At 36.9% G+C, this 26513-nt stretch overlaps 1 protein-coding gene across 2 annotated transcripts in view; it reads left to right on the top strand.

Annotated features, from left to right (window-relative positions):
- The window catches only part of GABRB2 (gamma-aminobutyric acid type A receptor subunit beta2), a gene marked incomplete at both ends in the record, with an annotated part of 168325 nt that overhangs the window by 89336 nt on the left and 52476 nt on the right, over positions 1–26513 (top strand). For both annotated transcript variants that reach the window (XM_082489959.1, XM_082489958.1), the window contains one exon: positions 7156–7238. In XM_082489959.1, coding sequence (XP_082346085.1) covers positions 7156–7238 — 83 coding nt within the window. The remainder of the gene's footprint in view (positions 1–7155; positions 7239–26513) is intronic.

The following is a 26513-nucleotide window of genomic DNA, read 5'->3' as shown; positions in this document are numbered from 1 at the left end:
GTGCATATTTTGTGGAGAAGATATTCCACTTTTTCCCTAGTTCTTCAACTATTTAATTAAACATTGTATCTTTATCATCCTGGAATAAAAAACATTAATGTAGGGTACATTTACAGTCCAGCATATTCACTAGAACTAAGCACCAGTTATTTCAGGCACTGAGAATTAATTAAAAAGTCACCAAATCCATGTGTCTCCTTAGAAAGTTCCATCCCTCTTTCATGGTTTAAAAGAGTCCGTATTAAATTTAATGTAATATCAGAATTATAAGTTAGCTATTTTTAAATAATGCAATAAGTTATCTTATACTTTTGTGTATATAAAGTTGAATTACTAGAACTCCTCCCCCCCACCCTGAAAGGTTGTGAGAAAGGTGTTTCATATGTTCTGAAATGCATCGTTATACAATTTTCTCTAAGAAATTCATGAATTATAAACATTTTTTTTCTGTTGAAGAGGACACAACTTGTTTAAAGATGTTTTGTATATATGATTTATTTGTAGCATGCAATAACGTCTTGGGTGGTAGCAATATAAATTCTTAAAAGAAAAGCTGAAATAATGCACTTTATTTCAATGCTGACATTATCAGTGTGAAATAGATATGCAATTTTCATAATCAGAGTAAGGAACATGTTTTGCAAAATATTTCAAAGTTAAACATTCAGTTTTCCAGTGACGGTCTGTATAAGTGGAGATTTACTAGCTCTTTATTCCAAGGGGTTTTGTTACATACTGAGTCATTCAGCCATCATGCTCCTATTGTTTCATTGTTCTGTAAGTTCTGTACTTTTTTAGCATTCTCCCTTTTATTTATTTTAATTTCTTTCGAAAGGGATAAGTGAAGTGAATGCTGAAGACAAGGATACGTTTCCCAGTGATAAAATATTAAAATTATGAAGTGCTCCTCTGAGCTCTTCTGCCATAGCTGCTGAATTGTGTTATATGGGTGTTATCTTCTAAAGGAGCACATATTACTTCAGAGAAAGGCTTGAATAACTTGTGTCTAAAGCCGAGGTTATTGTACCAGAAGATTTTACTGCAGAGTGATGTGTGCTTTTTGTGGGGATTTAAATTATGAACATGATGTTGTGGCTGAGTTCTGAACTCAGTGACAGGATAGAAGGCAATGCTATCTAATTTAAAGAACAATTTAGAGACCTACATGTGGAAAGATATAGTGGAAAATTGGGCATGGAAATCTGCAACAAAATTCTGATTCTTCTGAGTCAGAATTCCTTCACTATGAAATAACAGCCAAATTCTCCAGTTTTCCATGACTCTTCCCAGCTGGCATGCAGATGGCACAACAGGCTATCCTTCAGCAGAGAAATGCAGAGCTTCTTCCCAAGAAATATCGGAGGCATATATATTTCAGTTTCCTCTTAAAAATCTTGTATGCTTCTTTTACCGGCTATATTGCCGGTAAAAGAACAACAACAAATCTTAATGAGGTTGAAATTTCTGTATGTATTCTGATGCACTGTGTTTTAGCAGCTGCAAAAGTTGTTTCCAATCTTGTATTACATTTAGAAAATGCTTTGGCATCTTCTCCTTCTTAGCCTTAACTTGTTTTATGGTTGTGCCTTCCAGCTTTAACAAATACACTTAGTGCTTTCAGAGAGTCCCTAGCTGTTCAAGGATTGCACACAACAGAAACAAGGGGGAAATATCTACATGTCATTAGATAGGCAGTCCCAAATGGAGTAAGAAAAATGAGCTAATTTGGAACTTAGGTTGGAATACTCATGAAATGTTGACAAGTGGTTTTAGAAGAGAGCATATTATGGATTCCGTGCAGCCTGAGCGTATCATTTCATCTGCTGGTTGAGTCGCCATCCTTGGATGTATGTAAAAGCTGTCTAGATAAGATGCTCAGGAACATGGCTTAGAAGTGGGCCTGGTAGAGTTAGATGGACTTGATCTTAAAGGTCTTTCCCAGCCATAACAATTCTATGAGTCTATTCTATGATCTCAAACTGAGACATCAACATCAATAAAACAATTGCTATTATTTTCCTATAAAACAGCACTGAGAAACTCTATATGCACTTTACAGTTGAAAGATTATAGGAGTCGGTAGTTGAATGTTCAGACTTCATGATGGACTTGTAGAAATGTCACTGTTGTTTATCCTCTGCTAAAGCCAACTCAACTTATGATCACACAAGGGAAGCTTATCTTTTATGTGAATAGGCAGAAGGAAGAATTCTGTGAACTCTATAATTAGCAATAAATCTATTTTAATTTAAAAGTAGATATGTTAGTATGTCTCACAACCTTGACACATCTGTCTAAATCCAATATTGTTCAGGAGAGAGAATTATCACATTACAGTTTTGTTCCCAGATTTCCACGTATTTGAAATTGGTTCTGCTGGCTGTTGCCACCGCCGATGTTTCCAACTGTCACGCAGCAGGACTGTTTCCAAGAAGCAGAAGTGAACAGTGGGTTTAGCTGCAGTACATGGTTTCAGTAACTAATTTGGAGAGTTTGTGGCTCCCAGTCAGTGAGCGCAGAGGACTCTTATGAAGTCCATGATAAAAAGATGCAGTCTGGTATAGAGTGTGATATCCTTGCAACCTCTTTGGATGGTTCCTGATATTTTAACGGGGAGTCATAGTCTGCCTTCAGATACACAAATCTGAAGCAGAATCTCACACTGCATTCAACAGGATGTAGGTGCATACATTTCAAGAAAGAATTAGTCTTTGTATTTTCCTGGGCTTCAGCTCTGTCTTTGACTCAATAGAATCATGATCTGTCAGTGCTAGAGTTAAGAGAGTGTTATATAGTTCTCATACTACCGCTCTACTCAGAGGAGCTATCTGAAATTGTCACCTTCTCGCTCATCATTTCTGTTGTGTCTGTAATCCTGTAATTACAGGTCAGGGTTGCTTCCTTCCAGGGCAGAGATAAGTTTCTGTTGCTGCTTATTCCCCATAGCTTTGCAGAGCCACTGCAGCTCCGAGAGGGAATTGGATTCTGTCCATCTCCATGTATCATTAGCATTGCTCTCCTGTCTTTCAGTGCTGTTTTTTCTTCACTGGTGATGTCAGAGCTGTTGAAGTGGGATTTGAAATTCAAAACAGCAACTTGAACTTGTCAGAAGAGCAAAATCTATGGGATTTTGAAAAATTATCCCCTACATAGCACTGAAAAATAAGAACTATTAGCACTGTTGGGATAGTATTTGTTACAGGTATTATCTTCTGCATCATTTTAAGTTTGGAAGGGTTATAATAAAAGTTCTTTATGGCCTTCAACTTTGGCCTGCAAAAGAAGCAGAGGAACAGTGCCAATTTCCAGCTCTTATTTGAATCGTAGAACCTCCCCAAAAATTTGGAGACAAGGGAGGATTGTCAGCTTTCTCAGAAATAATAGTTTCTCTGAATTGCTTTGAATCATTGACAGCAAATTTAACTTTCCCCACAACTTAGTTGTGGTCCAGGTTTCTTTGCACTGTAGCTATGCTTGTTGTGACACATGAAGTCATGAAGTTTTCTTTACATCTACTTCATAATGCTTTATTTAGTCACTTTAGTGCTTCAGGGTTTGCTTTTTTTTCCCTTTTTTTTTTTTTTGGTGCACCGTAATCAGTCTACATTCAAAGTATAGATCATAAAAAAAGAAGCTGAAGACTGGTCTGCATTGTAAGGAATCATAAAATAAAATATTGCAAGGTTTTTCTTTCTTTAACAACAGATGAATAGATAAAATAGATTAGTGTATGAGACAGTTCTGTAATGTGTCTCATTTCATACGGTGTTTCTCTGAGAGCACTGTTATTCTGTTATCATCCCTAATGACTGTAATGCGTTGAGTCACCGTGTTGTTTTTTAAAAGCTTTCACTTTTTCATTGTTTGTTCTCAAGGTTACATTATGCAAAATACAGTGTTATATTTGTGCACTAGTCCAGGCTGTATAAAAATATTTTCAGTCCTTTTATGAAAATTGAAATAGCTCTGCTCTGGGGAAGAGGCTTTATGCCTGTTTCAAGTATTCCTAACTGCAGTAATGAACTGCCGTTTCTTCCTCTGTCTGAAAAAGTACAGGTCATGTGTCTTGACTTTAAAAGTATTCGAAGGTGGTAGTTCGGGCATGCGCTTGCATTGGCAATTTGGTTTAGCTATTCACCATGAATTGAAAACCACTAAGAATTATCAAAAGGTAGTTTTGTTGTTTAAATAATTTTGATGATGAAAGAGAACATTTCTCACATTTGTGGTAAAGTAGAAAAAGTCAGGATAAAAATATGAGGGAGGTGTGAAGAGAGGAAAGGACAGATTTCTTATTTTATTTCAATGGATTTGCATTATGGATAAAAATGGACAAGCAAGTTGAATTAAATACATTATTCAAAACTGCTGGTTTGGCTTGATTAAAACTCTGCTCTACCAATCATTTTCATTACTGTGCCACTTTTTTCCCTTTACTTTCTGACAAGGTAGGGCACCGTGTCTTTTCATGGGTTGATAAATGCTCCCTACAGAGCTTTTATCCTAGCTAGCTGCAGCCTTTGACCCTTTTTGTGGTATTTATTTCACCCCAAAATCCTACTGAAGATCTGTCAGAATCATGAGTGCTAAGCTTCACCGTCAGTATGAACAGACCCTTTCCTGAGGATAGCACAGGTATGGTTTTGTCTGTGTGGAAGTCCTTGGTCTGGTAGACACTGGTAGGAAGAATGTGTTTAGAAAGATATTAGAAAACTTATTAGTCAACAAGATTAGTATTTACCGTGATTCTTTTGTGCACTTAAACCTTGGCTATAAATCTATGCTCCTGCCTTTTCCTCGGGGAACTACTGAAATTCTACTAAAAACTACTGAAACGAAAGAGTTCTGAAACTCATGACTACAATATACACATAGATAGGGAAATACTGAGGGCATTAAACAAAACAAAACAAGAAACCTCCCCACCAAAAAAAAAAAAACAACTAAACAAAAAATATGAGCTGTAATTTTTTTCTGGTCTCGCCAGCTTTGCTGAAGTTTTTCCCAAAATAATCAATCTTACATAGATACTGAAACAGGGCAATTTCTTTGATTTTCCTCCAAATTTTGAAATAAGGAACCACGTATGAACTGCCTAGAGGGCTTCTTTTAACAATATATGCTGCTGCTTGCTCCATTTGCATTTGCTGTCAACAAACATATATTCCTCAGCAGTCTGGTTTTGTTAAAAGCTGGAAGACTTCCATTGAGTGGAGCCAAAGGATTCTTTCTCCTTGCTTTTGTCCACTCCAGGAAGCTTTGCTTTGAAGCATCTGTGGTGACCCACACTGATTGAAAGCAATATATTTTGAAAAAAGGTTCTGTAAGTATCCATGTAGCAATTAAAGAAAGAACTTAGTGCCAAAAGGTGTTTCTTTTCTCTGAGAGCCCAATACATAGGAATGGTCAAAATGTAAAATTAAGACATCTTGTCTAGTTTGAAAAGAAAGAGGCAGGACTTACTAAGCGTTTATAGCAATAACTTGCCCCTACTTTTGTTCTCTTTTCTTTGAAGAGATGTACAGGGATTTTTTTTTCTGGAAATAACAGTAAAGCATTGTTAGATAGGACAGTAAGGATACTAATGAAAAGATTGTATATCTTCAGTGTTTCTTAAATGCTTTGAGGAAAGGATTGCTGGAGTCAAATTTGAGTGAATTTTGACCTGTCTCAGGCAATTGTAGTTTTCTGCTTCTAATGAACTCTTATTGGATGTTTAAGGAGAAAGAATGAGGTCCATCAAATGAAAGAGTTCTCTGTCTTGTTAGATCAAAGAACGTAAAACTTTTTTCAGCAGTGATTTAACAGTCTAAATATCTACTATGAAAGACCAATAACCCTCATACAGAGGGACAACAGTTTGTCACCCAGTCTCTCATGAATACCCTGGAAAGATGTAGCTGCTGCTCCTGTCAGGTGACACGATGTCTGTCTGCTGTAGCCACTCCATCTATCCACTTGGGTCCCTTTTTGGAGGCACAGCCACATTGTTTTGGGTTTTATGATTTGAGCTAAATCATTTGGTCAACCTTCAGCTTGAAGAAAGCTTGTACAGTTGGCTGGTGTGCCGCACTCCCATTTTTCTTCTAGTGTGGAAGCAGATTTCCCAGATGCAGTTTCCCAGTCAGCTGTACTTAACACACAGGTAAAAATCTTTATTTCTCTGTAGGAGTCTGTATAAATCACCAGACTTTAGCAGCTGGAAGAGAAGGGCTCTGATCATGTAGAGGGGAAGAGAAGAAAGGCTAGAAACCTCTCAGCTTATGTACTAAATCCACCCCTGGCCCTACGTGGAGTATGTGCAGGGCATAATCTTTTGACTGTTGGCAGATTCCAAATTGTATTTTTTTTTAATTACTACAGAGTTATATAGCATGCTCTCGGGGGGGGGGGGGGGGGATAAAAAAATTCTTTTTGTCTACACATTAAGAAGACTTGATGGGAACACAGTTAATAAAATGCTGCGGAGAATTGTGCTTTGGTTCATGTTCAACTCAGCGTCATATTCCTCCGTGAGGTTTATCAGCAGAAGATTTATTGATGGTAAAGATATTGCTCTCAACATCTGAAAGGCATGCTTGACACACATTAATGTTAGTAGGTTTGGTGTAATCGGGAGGCACAAATATGATCTAAATGCTTTGTGAAAAGGGTCCTGAAAATGTTTTCTTTCTAACATGAAGATAAAATAATACTCATTTACAAAGCTGTATTGAGCAGAAGCAAGAAGAATTAAGTTTTATGAAGGGATTAGGGTATTAACCCAGGATATGAAGTATGTGCCTTGCTCGGTTCCTTTTTAGATTTCCTCTGCCACCTTTCTCTGAGCCTTTCTTTTTTGGCATGAAGTCCTCCCCTGTAAAATGAAAGAAATACTGCTATCCTAATTCGTGCTTCATTTTGTCAGGATAAATTGGTTGATGATTATTAAAGCTTACAGTACTGTGATAATTGCGTGTGAAGGGGAAGCGTTCTGCTTGTCTGCCAGACTGGCATAACCTTCTTAGAACAGCATTAGTTACAAGTAAGCAACAGACATGTAAAAATAGGCAAGACCGTTGCTTATGTAGAAATATATTTTCTTCTTTCGGCTATGTGCAATCAAGGAAAGATTGGAACAAGACACACTAACAAGCTCTTCTATTTCCTTCCTAGAATTACAACAACAGCTGCTTGTATGATGGACCTACGGAGATATCCGCTGGATGAGCAGAACTGCACGCTGGAGATTGAGAGCTGTAAGTACTTCTGCAAATCCTACTTATTCTGTGGTCAACTGCTTCGGAGTTTTTATTTCTGTCTTTCTCTTTCAACTTGCTGCTAACCTAGTTCTCTTTCTGTCTGATGACACTCAGATCCTTGTAAGCACATGCAAAAAAAAAAAAAGTAGTTTTCCAGAGGGATTAGTAATTTGTGGCATGAGGATTAGCAAAAGTTATTCTGTGTTTTCATGGACAATTTACATCTTTAAAAGTCGCGTTCAAATGCCTTGTTGAGAGTTCTTGTGAAGAGCACGAGGATTATTAACAGTTCTTTATCCTTCTTTACTGCTGAACTGTGTGGCAGCTTGTTTCCATTTATAAATGATGGCAAGAGGTTAGAATTGTCCTTGAAATAGGTGTTTTGTGTTGTTTTTTTTTTTTTTTCTAACCTCTGTACTGTAGTTAGACTTTCAAAGCATGCAATGCAGTCTGTTCTATATACTGATTTAATAGCTGGTGTCTCTATCAAACTTTCTATGTAGATAAAACTTGTGAAATAAAATTTCAAATTTCTTTTCACGGAAAAATCTTTAGGGAATCTAAGTACATTGGAGAAAAAACAATTTATGATCAGTTTTATAAAGACAATATTGTAAGCATGCATTATTTGGCGCTCTCAGATTGTATCAGTACTTTCAAGATACAGTGTCTTCAGGAGAACCATAGTGTATTTAGCTGGGGTGTATTATTAAGTTGAATGTGTCAAGCAAGATGGAAATTAATGGCGTGTTTTAAGATACAATATACAAATGTATGTGTATTTTTAAAGTAACTTCTGTGTTATAAAATATTATGTGGGATTTCAGCGTGCACTGAAGTACAAAATGATAGTAGCTTGTGCTACAGTCTGGTGAGAACTTGGTACAGCTGAGCTTCTTTCTCCTATTCTAGAAAGCATTTAGGAATATGCTTTAAATTTGTATCCAGGTTTCATTCATTTCAGTGTAATTTAAAGATATGCCAAAATCGTTTCCCAAATTAAAGTTGACACTGCTGTCTGAAATAATTTACGTGCATAAAGTAAGCAAAATGGGTCTTCAGTAAGCAAAATGGGTCTTCAGTAAGCAAAATGGGTCTTCAGTAAGCAAAATGGGTCTTCAACATTAAAGTTCACCCCTTCTCTGTGCTGAAATACACAAGCAGCAAACATGATGATGGACTTTGCTCTTTTGAGAACAGATAAAATCTTAAGTTTTTTGGGGGTGGTGGTTTTGGTTTTTTTTTTTGCAGTTCATTATGGAATTTCTATTGATAGTGTTTGATTCAAAATTTCATACCTGCAGCCTTTTACTGGTATAGTAGGCTGGTCTTAACGTGTGAGAAAACTACTGGCATAACTGTTTTCAGGTTTACAGAGATTTTTACTGAGAACGTGGCTTGCTGTGCCAATGTATTTTGATTGTTGTTGTAGCAAGGACCTGGAATTTTTCTTTATTCTAGTTGTGTGTGTAAGGTGGAAAGCTGGAGAGTTGTCAGAGGACATCCTTTCTCTCTATTTACAGCATTGTTTGAGCAGTCAACAAAATCTTGCCATCTCTCTGCATTGTTGAGATGCCTGAATCTTCTTCACAAACTAGATATTCCCTGCCTGTCATGCTTGCAGGCATATTCCCACGAAGTACCTCCCAGGTCAGTCCTTACGCAAAACTGAAAATTAAATTATGTCCTTGCTTTTCAATGAGAACACTTGTTCTCATTCAGACTTGGAGTGTGGGACCTCAGGTTTGAAATTTCCCTTTCATCTGCTTTGGAGTAGAAGTTTGAAGCCGATCAGTTATCTTCCACGAAACAATCGTGGAACACAGGGCACTGAGCTTTCGAAATTCTTGTTCTGCTTGGTATGAAGAGCACAGTATGCATTGTATCATAGAAAGGCTATTTACCATAGCGGTTTGGATGCTTGTAGGAGAACCCCTTTGTGGTTCTATTAGCTCTGTTGCAGCGTCACAAAAGTAAAATGGATTTAAATCAGGATACTGTATGTAGCTAGTCTGTCTTTCATTGTAGTAACAAGGGTCATTGAAGAATGTGGATAGAAGACTTGAACTGTGTTTTGAAACACTTTCATGCTGCTTTAGAAGATCATTGCTCTTCATATATGCCGTTCTCTTCAGGTAAAAACCTGAATCTGTCTAATCTTTATGAATCACTTCAGACAAAAGTGCTGGTAGGTAGATAGGTAGAGTGAATAATATTGAAAGTGACTTTCTGAGTCTTTCAATGCAGGTACTCAAGTCATAATCAATTCTTTAAATTGGTTAAGATGCATGCTAAAAGCAGCTTGGTTTCTTGCCTCTCTGATCCTGTTGCATGTCTGTTTCACCACTGCTCTCTTGTGATGCTTAGAAATTCTCTAAATTCTACACCAAGTTTTTTCATGGCTGCGAAGGCATGAAATTATACTCACTGCTGTGTCAAAAATTTTTTTTTTCTAGTTCAATGTTTTCGCCAGCCCTGCTGGGACCTTCATATTAGATTTAAAGAAGGCAGTCATAGTTTCTCATAGGCTTCATTTCATGAAACTGAATATGCCAGTCTCTTTTAGCTTTCTCATACAAGAGTATGTTAAGAGAAATGTAGAACTAGCACCTTCACTAGTGCCATAAACAGTATCCGAGAGAAAAATCTCTATTACACTACGGCGTTAATCCTGCCCTTTTTCCAGAAGCCACTTTTGCTGTTCTTCACCACTGCATAACTTTCACAGATTATAGTCTTCCTGGAACACTACAGTAAGGTCTTTCCCTTCCTCACTTATTTTCTAGCAGTACGTTCTAACTTTTGGTAGAATTATTTTTTTTTAATTGCATAGTACTAAGAACACAGGACTTGGCATTTCATAACACTTTTCACATAAATCAATGTTCTTAATATTGCTACAGTCCTCAAGGTTATCCAGTTCTTGCTACATTTGTTCCGATCATCCTTTGTCTTAACAGTGCCTGCAGATTTTGTTTCATTATAAATTTCATTAACACACAAATGCTAAAGAATATTAATGGCAAGAAGGAAGAGCTTTGCTTATAATCATTCTCTGTACCACTGAGCATGATCTATTCTTTCAGTGCAGTACAATTTCCTACACATCTTTTATATATCTTTACTAATTGTCTTTCCTTAGATAGTCCTATATCAAATGTATTAATAAAATTCAGGTTAGATATGCTTTCTTTAAAAAAGGAGTTATTGTCTAGCCAGATCCTTTGAGTGAAGTCATGGTAGATTTTTATCCCATTTCAATACACGTTAAAGTCTCTAATGTCCTTTCATTCTTTCACCACTTATTCCTTCTCCCCCCGCCTTCCCCCCTCCTGTTACTGATGCCAGGGTTCATTGGCTTCTTAGCTGCTTGGGTTACTTTTTTCCATGTTGTCATTGTGTTTACTGACATTTGTGGCCAATATCAAATTTTTGTTAACCTAGATTTGCATAAATAAATTTGCAAATTAGAAATTATGGTGGAAAAGGGTTGTATGTAAAATATAAAAAAATGAAATGGGGGAGGTGGTATCATCTGTTAAGATACAGGAGACAGCATTTTCCCTTTTTCAGTTTAAGGTAGTATTAGTGAGATTAGATGCTGAAACGGTAAGAGAGGACAATTCCCCGTTAGTTCAAAGAGTATCGGTTTTGAGAACTGAAATCCTAGGTTTTCTTAAAGTGTAACTAGTTATATCTCTGGTCATTTTTTGCTTTCCTCATCCTTAAAGGGCAGGTTTTGCTATGATGCTTCTAAACCTGTAGGCCACCTTTTCCAAGGGGGTCTAATCTGAGCTATTCTACTTGTCCCTTTCTTTTGTTTGCCAGCACACTGAATAGCAGGGTTACAATACCAGAGGGAAATCAATTTCCCTTTGTTTCTTAGTTTCCCAACTTGCAGGCAACAGAGAGCTTTTTTGTTTTTAGTTGAATATTGACTTGACTCAGTCAAATACCTCTCCTGTCTGCTCCCTACCTCTGCCACTGCAGTATGCATTGCTGAGTTTCTGATAATTTTGTTTCCCTGCTATTTCCTGCCTCTCTGGAGTTCTAACTGTTGAAAGGAATGTCTTAGCTAGTCAACCATAAAACTAGTGGGACCTCAAAGGCAGAAAGAAATACAAGGGAATTTGAAGAATACTTCGTATTCATATAAGCAAATAAAATATCATATTGCACATCCTCTAGCATAACAGAGAGAAATGGTTGTGATTCTTTTGAATATTTTAAACTGTAATCATTCAAGACTCATCTGGTACATTTGTACCTTTGTCCATTTCAATTATGTGGTGCCACATAAAAACAAAAATTCAGTTCCTTCTTATCTCATTTCCTAATGTGTTTGGCACAGCTATATTTATGTTATACTGAGGTATAATTCAGAAACTGCCTGCCTTGTGACGGTGACTTTTTTTTTTTCCATTTCTTTGTTGCTGTGGAACAAACAAGAACACACTGAGTTTCTCCTCAAAAAATATTCTCAGAAACATTTTCAATAGCATATTAAAGATGTGGCATTAAAAAAAGTGCATCAAAGCGCTGTTCTCTGAAGCCTTAGCAAACGGGGACCTTGCCACTCGGACATACTGACCAGCAAAAAAGGGCAGTCAGAACAGCGCGCACAGATGGTGAGGAAGGACTGCTTTGCTGACGAATGGGAAAGAATTGTTTGCAGGATACTTCATTTATATAACAGCCTGGGGTGTTTGGATGAGGAATCATTAGAATTTTTTCTCCATTTCATGACAAAAAGGCCACAGAAACGTACTAAAATAAGTTAAAAACTTCCGTTCGATAACAGAATCTAGGAAAAGCCAGAAAGACCAGAGGCAAAAGATTATCATTCCTCCCAGTGGCAGGTGCAGCCCAGTATCAAACACTTTCTAATCAGATCATCTGAAAGCTCATCAAGAAGAGAAACAGAAGTCATCTTTGAGTGCTCAAGGTGACTTTACAAGCACATTTAAGGCACTGAAAAGGAATCGAAGATGCCTTTTGCCGAAGCCTTGAGTACTTTGCAGATGGCTGCTCTGGCCATTGATCAAAGCTATAATCAGGTCACACGGGACAAATGGTAGAACTCCAGGAGCCGGCCAGGCAAGGCTTTTCTGGGCTAGAGGCGAATGTGCTTGATGCCAAGCAAGAAACTCTGCCGATCCCCAGGGATTGGGGTGTTCAGCAAAGGAGAATGCCATGGGAACATGTTGCTTCCAACAATTACACAGTAGGTGGAAAGCTAAATGCGTGACTTTTGTGCCACTTAATAGTGGTTCATTCTTTTTATTTTTTTTTTAATTTATCAAGTTTAGCATGTCCCTTTGTCCCTTCAGCTAAGTCTGTTTTGCATAGTGACTCTTGTACAGGGAGGATCTTCCTCTACCAGTAGAAGCTGACCTTATCAAAGTGCCCCTTTTTCCTCCTTGTTCACCATCTATATGTTTGGATGTCTTAATTTGGATTCTATGACAATTCAACCTATACAGCACTTTGTGGGAGGGAAGAGGCATAGATTAACAGTGATGAATTCCACCTCTGTACCCATGCTCTGTCCATTTCAGCTACATCAGTTTATAGTGTGGTTTCCTTGGGACAGATACTTTGTTCTTTATTTGTCCTTATTAATTTTGTCTCAAGTATGGTGAGAAGAGAAGAGAGATAATTTCAGTGGTATAATGCACAGTGGCAATGAACAGGAAATCCTTGATTCCTCTTCAGCGTATAGATAGGATGATTCAGTAAGGGCTGAAAAAATCCCAACAGTAGATGGTTCTTCTGATTAGTCTGAAGAGGGGAAGGATATTTAGACTAACAATCAGCACATATGATCAGGGCAGGTTGTACACAAGTGAACCAGTGCTTGTAATGTTTTGGTAAAACACACATAAACCCGCCAGGGGACTTCGGTCAGGCTTTCAGACTGGAACTCAAGTAACGTCCAAGATATGTTACCCTCCAGGTAGGCAAGAAGGAAATATATTCCTTATTTTCTTTATATCTCAGTGTATCTTTGCAGCAGTCTACATCTTGGAAGCTCTTGTAACACAAACAAAATGATGCACTGTTTGCAAATAAGTGAAGAATTATACAGAAACTCTGCAACAGCTTCTTAATGCTTTGAAGCAACCGGGAGTTAAATCTAAAAGGGAATCCAGGATAATATCCAATCTGTGCATATCAGCACTGGACAATATAGGCAATGTAGACTTCCACAGAGAAATTCATAGCCTGAAGCCCATTTTTTTTATCATTCTACAGTTGGATATGGAGAATATATAGAAACATAAAGATAGAGACAAAATGCAATAGTTTTAAAACTTCTAAAGCATTTTGCCTTTTCTATCCTGTCTAAGCTAGAGTACATTTTTCCTTGTTGCACATAACCCTGCCTTTTATCAAGGGATTATTGGAAACAAAAAGGGCTCTGTTCAGAGAGTCCACGGTCAGAAAGCACGAGATTCATTTCCTAAAGATTTGGGGAAAAACTGATGTCCATGAAGGCATCTCTGATGCTGCAGAAAGAAGCCTTCCAAGAAAAAAAAAAAAAGAATATGTTGCTAACAGTTACTCTGATAATTTTATATCAAATAAATTATGTGGAGGTGTGGAAAGGTGATGGGTTGGCACGTTACAGTCCTGTTTTCAGACGGTATGAATTTTACAAGGTAAATGTTAACTTTTTTTTTTTAACTAAACTGAGTAGTTGTATATCTGTTTTCTCATACTTTAGGCAAATGTTTCTCTGTAGGTTTAGAATTCTTTTCAAACACCTTCTAACTGGTGATTTCTTCAAGAAAAAGAAGTATCTATAAGAGCTATTGGAAAGGACATCTGTTGTACTGTTACATATCTTAGAGGTCTATGTAGTGTGTGATCTGAGATTAATAGGTTTTTTTTTATTACTTTTCTTGAAGTACGTTTTTTTTTTTATTCAAAGTTCGCTATACTTAAAACAGTTTAAAGCCTTGATTCAGTCAGTAGGCACGTCAGGCAGACTCTTCGGTGTATGTTGAGTCTATCAATAATGTTCGTTACTCTGCCAAGTTCTCCTATTTTGGTTTAGGCACAAAAGCAATTGCTTTTGTTTGAGCAGTAGCTTGCTTACCTGCGATTTTTTTCACTTGCTGCTTGGTGCTTCTAAGTGTTGGGACCAGATCAGTATTAACTGCAGAATCACAGTTGGAACTACACATCTCCCAAAGGGGCAGAAAAAATATGCATCATCTTCCTGCTAGCAAGAGGTTGTGTTACATCAGAGGCTGTTGTTTCTGGTAATAAGTAGCCGTTGTTTTGAAGTGGCAATACCAGCAATTTTCTGATCACTGGGTTAAGGTGGCAGTACTTCTTGAGTTTGGCCTAATGACCCATTAGTTTGTCATGCTTTTTTCGATCATTGTGACAGCTATAGGTTACGTTACAACTTTTATGGACTCTAGTGAGGTTTATTTGTATTGGATTCATAACAGCTAGTATACCTGAATTTGCAGTGGGATGTGAAACTAATCCTTTCCCTCCCCCTTTCTCTTTTTTAGTGCACAAAATAATTATTGACATACAGTGTTTTGCTTCCCTGTAACATGTGGCTTACCTGGGTTGCAGAGTTTAGTGCTAAACAAAGGTTTATTTGGGACTTCATGAAATGACCTAAATAACAAAGTGCTGTTTGTAAATAATGCACTTACAAGTTTTTTTGATAGAGGTTGGAGTATGTGGGACTTGCAGATAGAAATGGTAACACATAATTACTACATTGTTGCTGTGGTTTTTTTTCTGTGGAAGAGTAAAACGTTTCACTATTCATATGTAGTGCAGACTCTGCTTCCAGTTTTCAAGCTCTTTTTTTCTTTGGATGTGTCCAATTCATGATGAACTGAGACTATCCGTTAGGCTTTCTGTGAGGAGCAAACTTCGAATATATTTTAGTCCATACTTTTTCAAAAAGACCCAGACAATCCTACATTTTTTTTGGCAGGAGTTTTATTCAACTAAATCCACATTTCATTACCAAACTAAAACGCTTTGTGGCAAATTCAGGTTACTATGATTTACCTAACATCCTGTTCATACCACGATGCTTTGAATATAGAAAGTTTCATATAAATAAATAATCCTTGATGGTTTCTTTCCCCAGTCCCATGCAAGTTGTCATTTTACTTCATTCACCTATTTAGAGAAATGTTCCTTCACTTAGCAATTCCTATACGCTATGGTTTTTAGAGGAGAAAAAGTTAAAATTGTTTTTCCTTTGAGGAGAGAAGACCATCCTTTCTTCTCTCAAGGAAAACAAAATTTCCAAGTGAAATTACTGTGTGTGCCTACATGTTAGGTCTCAAGTTGTCTTTTAAAGGTAAACCAAAATGAGAGGAGGGATTTGAAACAAAGCAAAAACTTCTAAAGGTTAAGTGGTTCTTCTAAAAAAAATTTTTTTTTTTTTTTTTACATCATTGTAAGTGGTGGAAGTGGCACTGAAAGCTGATAATGGCTTATCCTCATTTTACTTAAGTAGTCAATTATCTTTTTCAAAATGAAACAATTTCTTCAATGTGGTATGGCTTTCAGGAAATAGTAATATTTATCAGATGCTGGAATCACTTGACCTCGGGTCTTATGCTTTAGAAGGATACAGAGTCTGTGATTATCTTGCAGTGATCACATACCTGTGAAAAGAATTGAAATATGTTGCTACAGCCACTTCATTTTCTAAGATAGTTGTTTTTTTTTTTTTCCCCAGCATATCTGTCACCGTTTCGCAGAAAATAAGTATTGATTCATTTTCATTGTGAGAAATCAAAATATACTCCATTGATTCACCTTTTACTCATTGATCAAATTATATTCAGTTCCTGACGTCTTTTGGAAACGAAAAAGCAAAGACTAGTCAGTTGAAAAACTCATGAAGATGTGGCTAATGGCCAAACCCCCTTTGTCTAATGGTTCTCTCCCAAGGAAATAGTTTCAAGATGTTGAGCTTTTTATCTGAAAAAGTAGTTTATTATTTATCCCTAATTGAATTTGTTTATATTTATCCCTAATTTTAAGGGCTGAGACAAACATCTGTCTGGACACCTTAGCTTTTGGAATTTAAATAATAAGCAGTACTGCATGTGGCTTCAGATATTCTTTCACTCATCAGGAAAGTTCAGCAATGAGAAGTATTTTTCTTGGGTAACTAATTGTCCTTTGTTCATCAAATTAGATTACATCCATTTAAAGAATGAATTTTATTTTTTTTAGATGAGTGTGCAAAACAGCTAGGAAGAGGAAGGCAATTGTTTGAGTCTGTTATCAGTCTGATCTGTATTTGCACTTGGCCACTGATAACAGGAATTCAAATACTTATGCTAACGCTGAATTAATTCAATGGGGGAAGGACTAGAAAATGCACATTTCAGTCATGATAAAAGTCTGGATTCAGATGAAATGTGACAAGCAGTTTTGGCCTGTTTACAAAACAACAACAAACAAAATAGGATCAGCTCATATGTACACTGGGAAATACTGTCCCTTCTTTCCCCACTGAGAGCAGTCAAACGCTTGGGTGAGATGTAGCAATGCTCATTCAGGTTCCTCCTCTGTTTGAAGGGAATTGAATTTGCTGCCTGAGGGACAAGCCAAATGACCAGACTTGCGCTGTGCTCTGTATTGGGTCACTTCCCATTAATACTGTTTCATTTGATGTAAGTTTCTAGAGAAGGAACTGGAGCTTCACTTCTCAAATGTGAGCTTAACCCTCCTCAGTGGCTCCTATTCAAGAGACAAAACATCTGTATTCTCCAGCAGGGTTGGTGGGTTTTTTTGTTTGTTTGTTTGTTGTTTGTTTGTTTGTTTGTTTTGAGTGCTTTTGTTTTGTTTTTCCCAAACTCTGAATTTCCTGTACTTTTCTTACTGGTGCTCAGATGCAAAATATTTCATTTTTGGTCACTGAATGGGAAAACAATTTCATTGGGTTTGTTTCAGCACATAGAAGGTAGAGTGAATAAGATGACATTTTGTTTTGATTATGACGTTGGGTTTGGGTGGAAGAAGGGTTGACTTTTCAAGTAAACAAGCCTGGGAAACATTATTTTGCTTTGTTGGAATAACAGAGGAGAAATTGAATTAGCAGGAGCATTGGCAAAGTTAGACATCACAATCTTTTAATTATATATTGAACCTTTCTAATGATGAGAGCTTTGTGAAACAAAGTTAATTTTGTTCAGTTGCTCATGTTATTTGGTACTGGTAGTTCAGACTGTTCAAATTCCATCTATATCTAGAAAATAGAAGCTACTTTCTGTTGCTGGATGTAGTCCCATTTTCCTCTGTCTTAAATCTACATACTAAGTTCAGAGTTTGTATTGCTTACGATAGGAGTAGTTAATTTAAAGAGTTCAGTCTTAGTATTATTCAACTTTTAGCAATGCTACGGGAATTAGTTGTCATCTTCTATCAGTCTAATGCTACTATAATTGATGTGAGAAAATGCGATTGCAAATTAGCTAAGGCATTGCATTGGTGTGCAAATCATGAAAGGAATACTACACAAGGAAATTATTCTAGTTTTGGAAATATTCCTGATACATATGCCACTCATAGTATTCAATATTTATTTGACATACTGTCCAAAATTATTTGGGTGGAAATTCAAGAGAGTTGTATCTTTTATGTATGGCAAATTCTAACTCTTAGATAAACTTTCTCATGATGTGCATTTGTTCTGAGTCAAAACTAAATACAAAAAACACTGTTATTTCTCTGTGTCCTCAAAAATATGTTTTGTGAAAGAACATTTATAAAGGAAGGGATATCTAAGTAGTTGAGAGAAATCACTAAGAACATAGTCTCAATCATTTATCTTGTATTTATAAAAGGGTTGGGGGGGTAGCCTTTTTTTTCCCCTCTTATAATTTAGGTGAATTGTTTTCAAAGTCGCTTTTTATGTGAGGAAAGAGAAATCACTAAGTAGATTATTAATATATGCTTATATTTCAAGGCGTACTTCAAGAATAATTCAGGATGGAAGGGGCCTCAGGAGGTCTGTAGTCTAACCTACTCAAAACACGGTCAGTTCTACATGGTCAGTTCTGAGGTCAAGTTGCTCAGGGCTTTGTCCGGTCTGGTCTTGAAAACCTCCAAGGTTGGAGAGTGCAAAACCTCTCTAGGTAACCTGTTCCAGTGCCTGACCCTCCAAACAGTGAAGAAGTTTCATTGCAATTGTGGAAATGGGCCACATTGAGTATCTGGTTTATCCTGTCCTGGCATGCTGCATCTGCCCCAGAAATAAGTATTTACTGTTACTAATCGGAAATAGAATGTAAGTGCTGTGCAACCTGTATTGTAAAAATGTAAGTTATAAGTCATGTAACTGAATGACAACGTCATGAGAATGCTCTGAATAAATTAACACATTGTACAAGTAGCCCTGTCATTTGACAAAGGCATCTTTGAGTTAATGAGTTAAACTATATAGTTTTCCTTCCATTTATGATCTTCTGGTGTGGTGTAATCTGATCCATATCTCTTCTTTCAGTTACACAGATACTATTCCTACCATATAGATTGAAGTGTCTCCGTATACCTTGTCATTCTCAATCTCTTGTTAAGATTTAAAAACTTTCAAAATAAGGATTCTTTTCTCCTGGACAATGATCTAAGAATTTTCATTACGACGTTTGGCTCAGTAACATGTTTCTTGTTATACACGTCTAAAAGGCAATTCTTTGTATTCTATAACTGCACAATGTATAAGTTGTCTTTGTTGTGTAGGGAGCACAGATACAAATAGTCAGCTTTACAGGAATATATTGGAAATGCATTCATTTCAGCTACAGCTTTTGAACTTGTGATATGTCATATTTCTACTCTTCAGCTGCAGACCAATCCACTACTGACATTTGCTATCATATGAGCTTGTCTCGTCGTGTGATTGATGTGTTACTGTAGCCAGAATCTGAGATGTTACCTCAGCCCAGGCAATTCTTTTACATAACAACAGGGTAACATAACAGAAAAAAATAAGGAATTGATGGAAGTCACTATGCAGCCAAATGTCTGAAGAATACACCTTTCCACTTTGACATTATGTGTACAGGTACCATGCTCTAGAGAAGATTATGCAATATTGGAAATAACTTGTAACAGTAGCTACAGTTATCATGAATGGAATCGAGTACTATGCTGAATGTAGGTACTTTATTAATGTGTGAAAGACGATTAGCCAAGTATTAGATTTTTTTTGCATAACCTCATACAGCAACTTCCTGGTAAAATCACTTTTATCCTACTTTTGGAAGAAGTTAATTGATTTTCAACATATATTAGAAGTGAGTGTATGTTCAATAGCAGACACAGCTTTGTTCAAGGCAAAGACCTGTTGTGGGCTACTACGAGAACTAGTTTCATAAAAGCAGAGCAGGCATCTGCATCTTACTGTGTGGGAGCTCATCTGTGCACATCAGGGACTCTTCAGGAAAACAGGAATTTCTTTCTCCTGACCACAGCCTGGAATGGTCAAGTCTCTTCAACGGCTTACTTATGGAAGACTGATCTGTACCAAAATCTTGCACAGACAACCTGAGAGATGCTGAAATGCTGGTAAGTTTAGTTTTTGCTCATGAATTTTGCTTTTATTCCTTTGTTTTTTTGTGTGTCTGGAGCTTTGTAACCTGTTACCTGAAACATTTTATATCACTCTTTTGGGGAAATTCTGTAAAGGGGCAAAGAACGCAACAGTAGATTCTTCTTTTTCTTTTTACCTATGGTCCCTCTCTATTTTCTTTTCTTTGCAGAGCCAAAATGAGTAACGTAAACAGTAACAATTCTGTCAGAATTATTGTCCCAGGAATGGTACCTATGCCAAGCAACTTCTCATTCTTCACATGCAGCTAACATGAATGTGCTGGGGTGCAGATAAGCATCCAAGTGCTGCAAGTGCAATTAATTTATAGCGTAAGTTGCTTATGTTGCTGTAGCACACTTAATGTTGGTGATGTTGTATACATGTAATAACTAGAGAATTATTTTCCTTTCAGGTTTCAACATTCTGCAAGTCCAGAAAGATCCACAGTCTTATTAGGTAAATTTGTGATACTTTTCTCCTGCAAAACCTACCTAAGTTCCTATCAAACTCTGTTCTCTTGCTGACCAAGAAGAACTAGCTTTTGCTTATCTCTATTTTTGTTCATTTATAGTAAAATGGGATTAAAGAAGTTTGTTTTACATTTTGCTATGGGGCCAGAAAAACCTATACCTCACTGTGTGCAAAATTTGCATTTTACCCTATAATGCGCTATGTACAGCATAGCCTTCTCTTTTTTTTTTACTATCACTCTTCATGTGCTGCTGATAATACTGTGGAATTGATTGTATGGGTGTGGGAAACTTACTTTCATTATAAAATTACAAGGTCTTTGCTAAATATGTTAGCTTTCTTAAAGAAATAAAACTGTGTTTAACTGTTGTATGGCTATGTGTTTCATTATGACTATAAAGGAATTCTGAACACAGTAAAACATGGGAGACTTTTAAAGTCTGCTGAGAGAAGATGACTGCAAGATTGGAATCCCTGGCAGCTGGTTTTTCAGGTTTTATATACAAAAAATATAAAAAAAAATTTATAAAATATCATTATATATAAAATCTCACATGGATCTTGTACAACGATCTCTTGCGGTAGTGTTGCAAACTCAGATTAAAGGCTTGTTATTTTAAAATATTGTCTTTGTATCTTTGCTACTTTTAGAATAGCGTTAGTAGGGCTTATCACCAATTTACTGTGCAGGTAGAAGGCAAAAAAGGAATTGGACTCTTGACACTTAAGGATTGTTTGAATTATTTCTATATAGCATATTAGTCAAACAAGTTTTATGACACTTTATCCCTTGCTGAAACAAAGCCCCAGCTCAGCCTTTGAAAAATATTCTCCTTGTAGACGTAGATGATGGTTACAAATATTAGGAGTCCCGATTTTATTTAGACTATTCAGAACATATTCACTCTGTAGGTATAGGTGTACCTGTAGGCCAGGAGTGTGATCAAGGTTGGTTGGCTGAACCTTTGCAGTTGGAGGAAAATAATTTTAACAGATAAGTTCAAAGTTTTAAAAACTAAGCATTTTCTTTAGGCTTCTAGCTTTACAGGAGACATCAGAGAGTACTTGGAAAACATGATGTCTATGGCTTTTAACAGTAAGGCAAAGAAAAAAAAAAAATCCAGCAAAAGAGGACAGGAGACTTTTACAGATGCAATGTTCAAAAGTACTTTGGGATATCCTGACATGATAAACAAAGAAATGATATATCACCAATTGATTTCAGTGAGAGCAAGATTAGAGAGCTACTCAAATTCTCTGAAAGGTCCTGCCAATGCATAAAAAGTATTCCCTGAAGCACGCTGTAAAAAAAAATGCTCTAATACTGGTTCTGTTTTAAACTCACTTTGACACAGAGAGAGATCTTGCTAAATAAAGTCTATAAATAACAATGAAATCCAGATTTTTAGCTTCATCTAAATAATATTTTAACAACTTAATAAAAAAGATTAGTGATTGTATCCATGCTATTGTAGGGAAAAAAAGCTGTGGATGCTCTTTAAGTTAATCTCTTGAATCATTGTCGTAGCATTATCCTTCAGAGGAAAAATTAACTATGTAGAGTCCTGAAATGTGTTGTAGTTTCATCAGCACAGATGAACAGGAATACTTATTTAACTTGCACCATTCCCCGCAGAAGCACATATAGGAACAGCTGCGTTAATTTTGTCTTTTTTACAGCTGGCACTCAACAAAACCAAGTTTGAGTCACAGACTAATTCTGAAGGTGAAATACTGTTGGGGAAGGGCATGTGTGGTTCTGAGAATTACTGGTTTCCAAGGTGGAGTGCCGAGACAAGGTATGTATCAGACACAGCCTTTGAAACGTAAAACTCATTTGGAATTTTGCCTTGGAAGTAAAGGAAACCAGCTGTAATATCTCTCTTGGTCAGTTGGGTTAATGAAAACCAAGTCAGCCCAGTATTAAATGTCTAGAGAGAGATTCTCTCTTGAGACAAACCAGAGAAGAGCTGGGCACATGATATGGGTGTATGTTTTTTCATGGACTCTGGCATGGTAAAAAAAATAATTTAATATGAGTATTGTCAGCTGATTTGAGAGCATGCTTATGAGATTAGGAAAATATACTACTCTGATTGTACAGCAGTACTGAAGGATCTCGTCAGGGGTTAGATAGCTGTATTTCCCTTAAGTAACTCCAGTGTAGTAGTACTCCCAAATCTGGTTGTGAACACAGGGCAGAGTTACTATCTGGATTACTACCTTTAGCATGAAGGTATCTTAGTCTTGCATTCGGGTAAGATTTGATGACTACAGTAGTAAATGTTACCCTTGACAAGGAGAGACATGCTGGAATTTATCATTGTGTTACTTCTTTTTGAGACATAGTACTAGTTTCACCAGCCTACGTGTGGCGATCTGATTTCTTTAAGGGAAAATGCCTGCTGTCTAGCTTTCTGTGCTGTTAGGGGTCAGATAGAATCAACCATAGTCTTACTTTTGGTCACTCTTCACTGCATAAACTCACTGGTTTACATATAGAATGTGTATGTAAATGGGACTGAAAAGTAGGCAGTTAGATACAGTAAAAACTTAGCTAATAAAAAAAAAAGTGCTCTCTTGTATTGCTGTACCTGTGAGACACTATCCAATAAAACAATGCTACATTCTAAGCAGCTTTTCTGTCTCTGCTTTGTAAAGAGTACTGCACTTTTTTTCTGGGTATGAAATCTGCTGTTGGAAGAAGAACTTTCTTGAAAGGGCTGGTGCACTTGTCTTTCCTGCTTAAGTATAAGCCAGCACCTCCCCCTGAGTCAAGATCCTGTGACCGCTTCTGTAAGTTTGTTTCTTCTTGGAATAGAAAAGAATTATTTTGAATTAATACAGTGATGTTAATGTGGCTGCTCTGGAGATGGGAAGGATCTCAGGTTATACAGAAACAATGTGATTTTGTGATATCACTTGCTCTTACTGGGAAAGTACCATGGGTTTGAATGCAGTGTGTTGTCCTTAAATGCAGCGATTTAGGCAACCTAGAGCAGCTGCTTGTTTTGTGTTTTTTTGTTTTTGAGTTTGTTTGGGTTGTGTTGTTTTTTGTTTTTTGTTTTTTTAATCCTTTTTCCCTTCAGGGATTTGGATGATTGTGGAAAGTATTTTAGCCAGAAGGTAGAACAAAGCTCACTAGGGAGACTCCAGCTGGGACTGAAAATGCAGCATTCTTGGTTCCACATGTTCATGAGTTAACACATGAGGCCACTTGACCAGCCAAAAATGAACTCAGTCTGTTAAAAAGGAGATAATACCTTGTTTTAAGTACTATTATTAAGGGCCTATCATTCTGTTATGACAAATATATCTCCAAATTTCCTAATTTGCTTATGAATATTGGCTATTCCATGAGTGTCTGACCTTCGAAGAAGTAAGCTCGGCTATCAGCTCAAGTGCTATCTTCCCTAGTGAGTTATTCAGAATAGATTACAAACTGCTTCCAAAGGAAGGATAAATGTAAGCCTTAAATAATTATGAGGATGATGAGTAGGCAAGCCTTATAGTTAGATCTTTCCTTATCTAAATTGTTTTTCCAATCATGATAAAAATATCAAAGTATGCATTAAAAATATCTGAGCAAAATATCAGAATCGGTTGCACAGAGGAAGATAATTAGCAGATAGTGTGCATCTGTTCTTACAGACTCAAAGAAGGGCAGATGAGCTGATGTGGAGCTCTTGTGTACTTTAACCTGGACTATTTTCAGCCCCTTGGTTATCTTAGTAGCTGTCCACTGCATTGCAGCTCTCTGCAAAAAGGAGTCGAAGAGTAATTCAGTGCTATTTTCTACCATGCATCCTACACTGTATGTGGAACTTTAAAGTTCTGATTTTGCTTGTGATGGGAATGACTGATGCCAGTGTAGTTTCCTGGCCAATACAGACAGAGGAGTTCATGGTGAAAAGAGATGTAGAGTCCTTATCTGTCATTAAAATCTGACCAAATAAATGTTGACTTAAAGCTCTCATCATTTAAAGACATTTGTATAAGAAGAGATGTTCTCATCTAAAGACATCATTGTTGCAACTGGAACGCATGGTCTGAAAGTGTGTATACCTCTTTTGAGCTGAATGTTGCTCATCTCTCATAATATCTGTTATCATTGATATGTGGTAATACGTAGAGCCTCTAATAAATGCATTTATATTCCAAATTATTGTATGAAAATAGGAAAATGTCATCAGTGTACTGAGTTTTACCCTCAGAAGCATTTTGCCATCATCGGTATGCTATAGTGCTAAATGAGATTTTTCCTCTTTAGAGAGGAACTTGCACAGTCTGTTCTTGATGGCTAATGTTAGATGTCAAAGTTGTGAGGTTAGTCTGCTCTGAATTGCCATCTGGACAAGGCAGGTTTTGGTGCTTTGTATTGTGCTCAAAGGGGACCTGTCTCCCATGACTGAGTAGTCTCCTAACTTTGGCATCAGTGCCAGCATGAAATCCTTCTTGACTGACAGTTCTAAATTGATCAACATAGCCACATTTGACAATACAGCATTACAATTAAGGGAAGAAACGCAAAAATTAATACTAATTTGTAAAAATGTTTTGTCTGTTTTTCAGAATACATCTAACAATTTAGTTAAACACATTTAAATATAATTTAAGTGATCTTTATTTGTAACTTTGTTTTTGATGAGGAAATTGTTGGGTGTTATTTACTTGGGTGTCTGCAGCTCAGTTACATGTTGTTGCATTTTAAGTTGTTCAAGTGAATGTAAAAAGACCTTGGGATGTGTATGATCAGATAGATGTCTCAGAAATTTGTGTTTTGCAAGGATAGATATGCTGCCTTATGAAAGCGTGATTGTGCTTCCATAAATCTTGCTAATGGTTGAATATTTCATTTATAGGGCAGGGTTATTGTTCATTCCTCATCCATTTTTTACCTACCTGTATGCTCTTTGACTTCTCTGAAAGTTGATGGTAGTAAAGAATGGGTAAAAAAAACAAGTTCTGTAACTTAGAGGGTATTTTAAGAAAGAAAAAGAAGCCTATTGGAATTGATGCCTTACACAGTATCCCCTTTTCTGAACATGAAGAAAAGCTAGCCTCTTCCTGAAGACTAGCCCAGATAGTTCAAATGTTATGTATGCTTGTTGTTGATTATTTGAATTTTCAGGTTGTTAGAATCAAATATAAGAAGGTAATTTATATATGAAATATGTAAAATTTTTTTTTTTTTTTTTTCAACCTGAATTAAAAATACAAGTTTTCCGTTTCCCCTTTGGAATATCTGGGGGGAAAAAAGGGTCATGAAGCAGGTTGTGTGAACCAGAGGAGAGTACTGTGCCAGCAGCACTCTGTCATAATTTGTTTGTAACAAAGAGGAATTTAACTTCATTCCATTTGGGTTTTTGTCATATGCTTAATACTTCATTGCTGTGCTCTTTACACACAGAAGATGCTTTTTAGGATCTTCCTTCAGATTATGGATTTTCCCTGCTTCAGTGGCCTGCATGAGTTTCCCCTCTGCTGTAGCTGTTGTTTTCTCCTGGTCCCAAGTTTACTTTTTTAATTCAATTTTCATTTTCATTCTTCTTATGTGGTTAGTCTTAATTCTTCCATCTTTTTCGTTAAAGTATTTCCAAAGTACCAGCCATAGAATCTCAAATTTTCTGAGAATCATAGAATGGTTTAGGTTGGAGGGAACCTTAAAGATCATCTAGTTCCAACCCCTCTGCCATGGGCAGGGGCACTTCCCACCAGACCAGGTTGCTCAAAGCCCCGTCCAACCTGGCCTTGAACACTTCCAGGGATGGGGCCTCCACAACTTCCCTGGGCAATTTATTCCAGTGCCTCACCACCAAAAGTGAAAAATTTCTTCCTCATATCCATTCTAAATCTTCCTGCTTCCAATTTGAGGCCATTACCCCTCATCCTGTAACTATATGCCCTTGTAAAGAATATCCGCTCTTGCTTCAGTCTACAAATGAGAGGGAACAGCTGGCTTTACTGTTCTTTTTGTTGGGTTGTTGTTTGTTTTTGGGTTTTTTTTATATAAAAGAAGGCTGGGGTTATCACAGATCTCTTGAGCAATGCAAAAAGTCTTGCATGTATCTGTAAAATTCTACTCATTCCTAAAGCATCTGGATTTTTTCAAAGCTCCACACAGTCCACATCATTGTGACCTCACAGCCTAATAATTTGGTAGTAAACCCCACAATGTCAGGATGGCAGCCTAGCACCAGCTTAGC

This window comes from Vanellus vanellus (genome assembly GCF_965231255.1).
Source record: "Vanellus vanellus genome assembly, chromosome: 13".
Lineage (NCBI taxonomy): Eukaryota > Metazoa > Chordata > Aves > Charadriiformes > Charadriidae > Vanellus > Vanellus vanellus.
The sequence above is the reverse complement of the archived record's forward strand: the minus strand, read 5'-3'. Positions and strand labels throughout refer to the sequence as shown.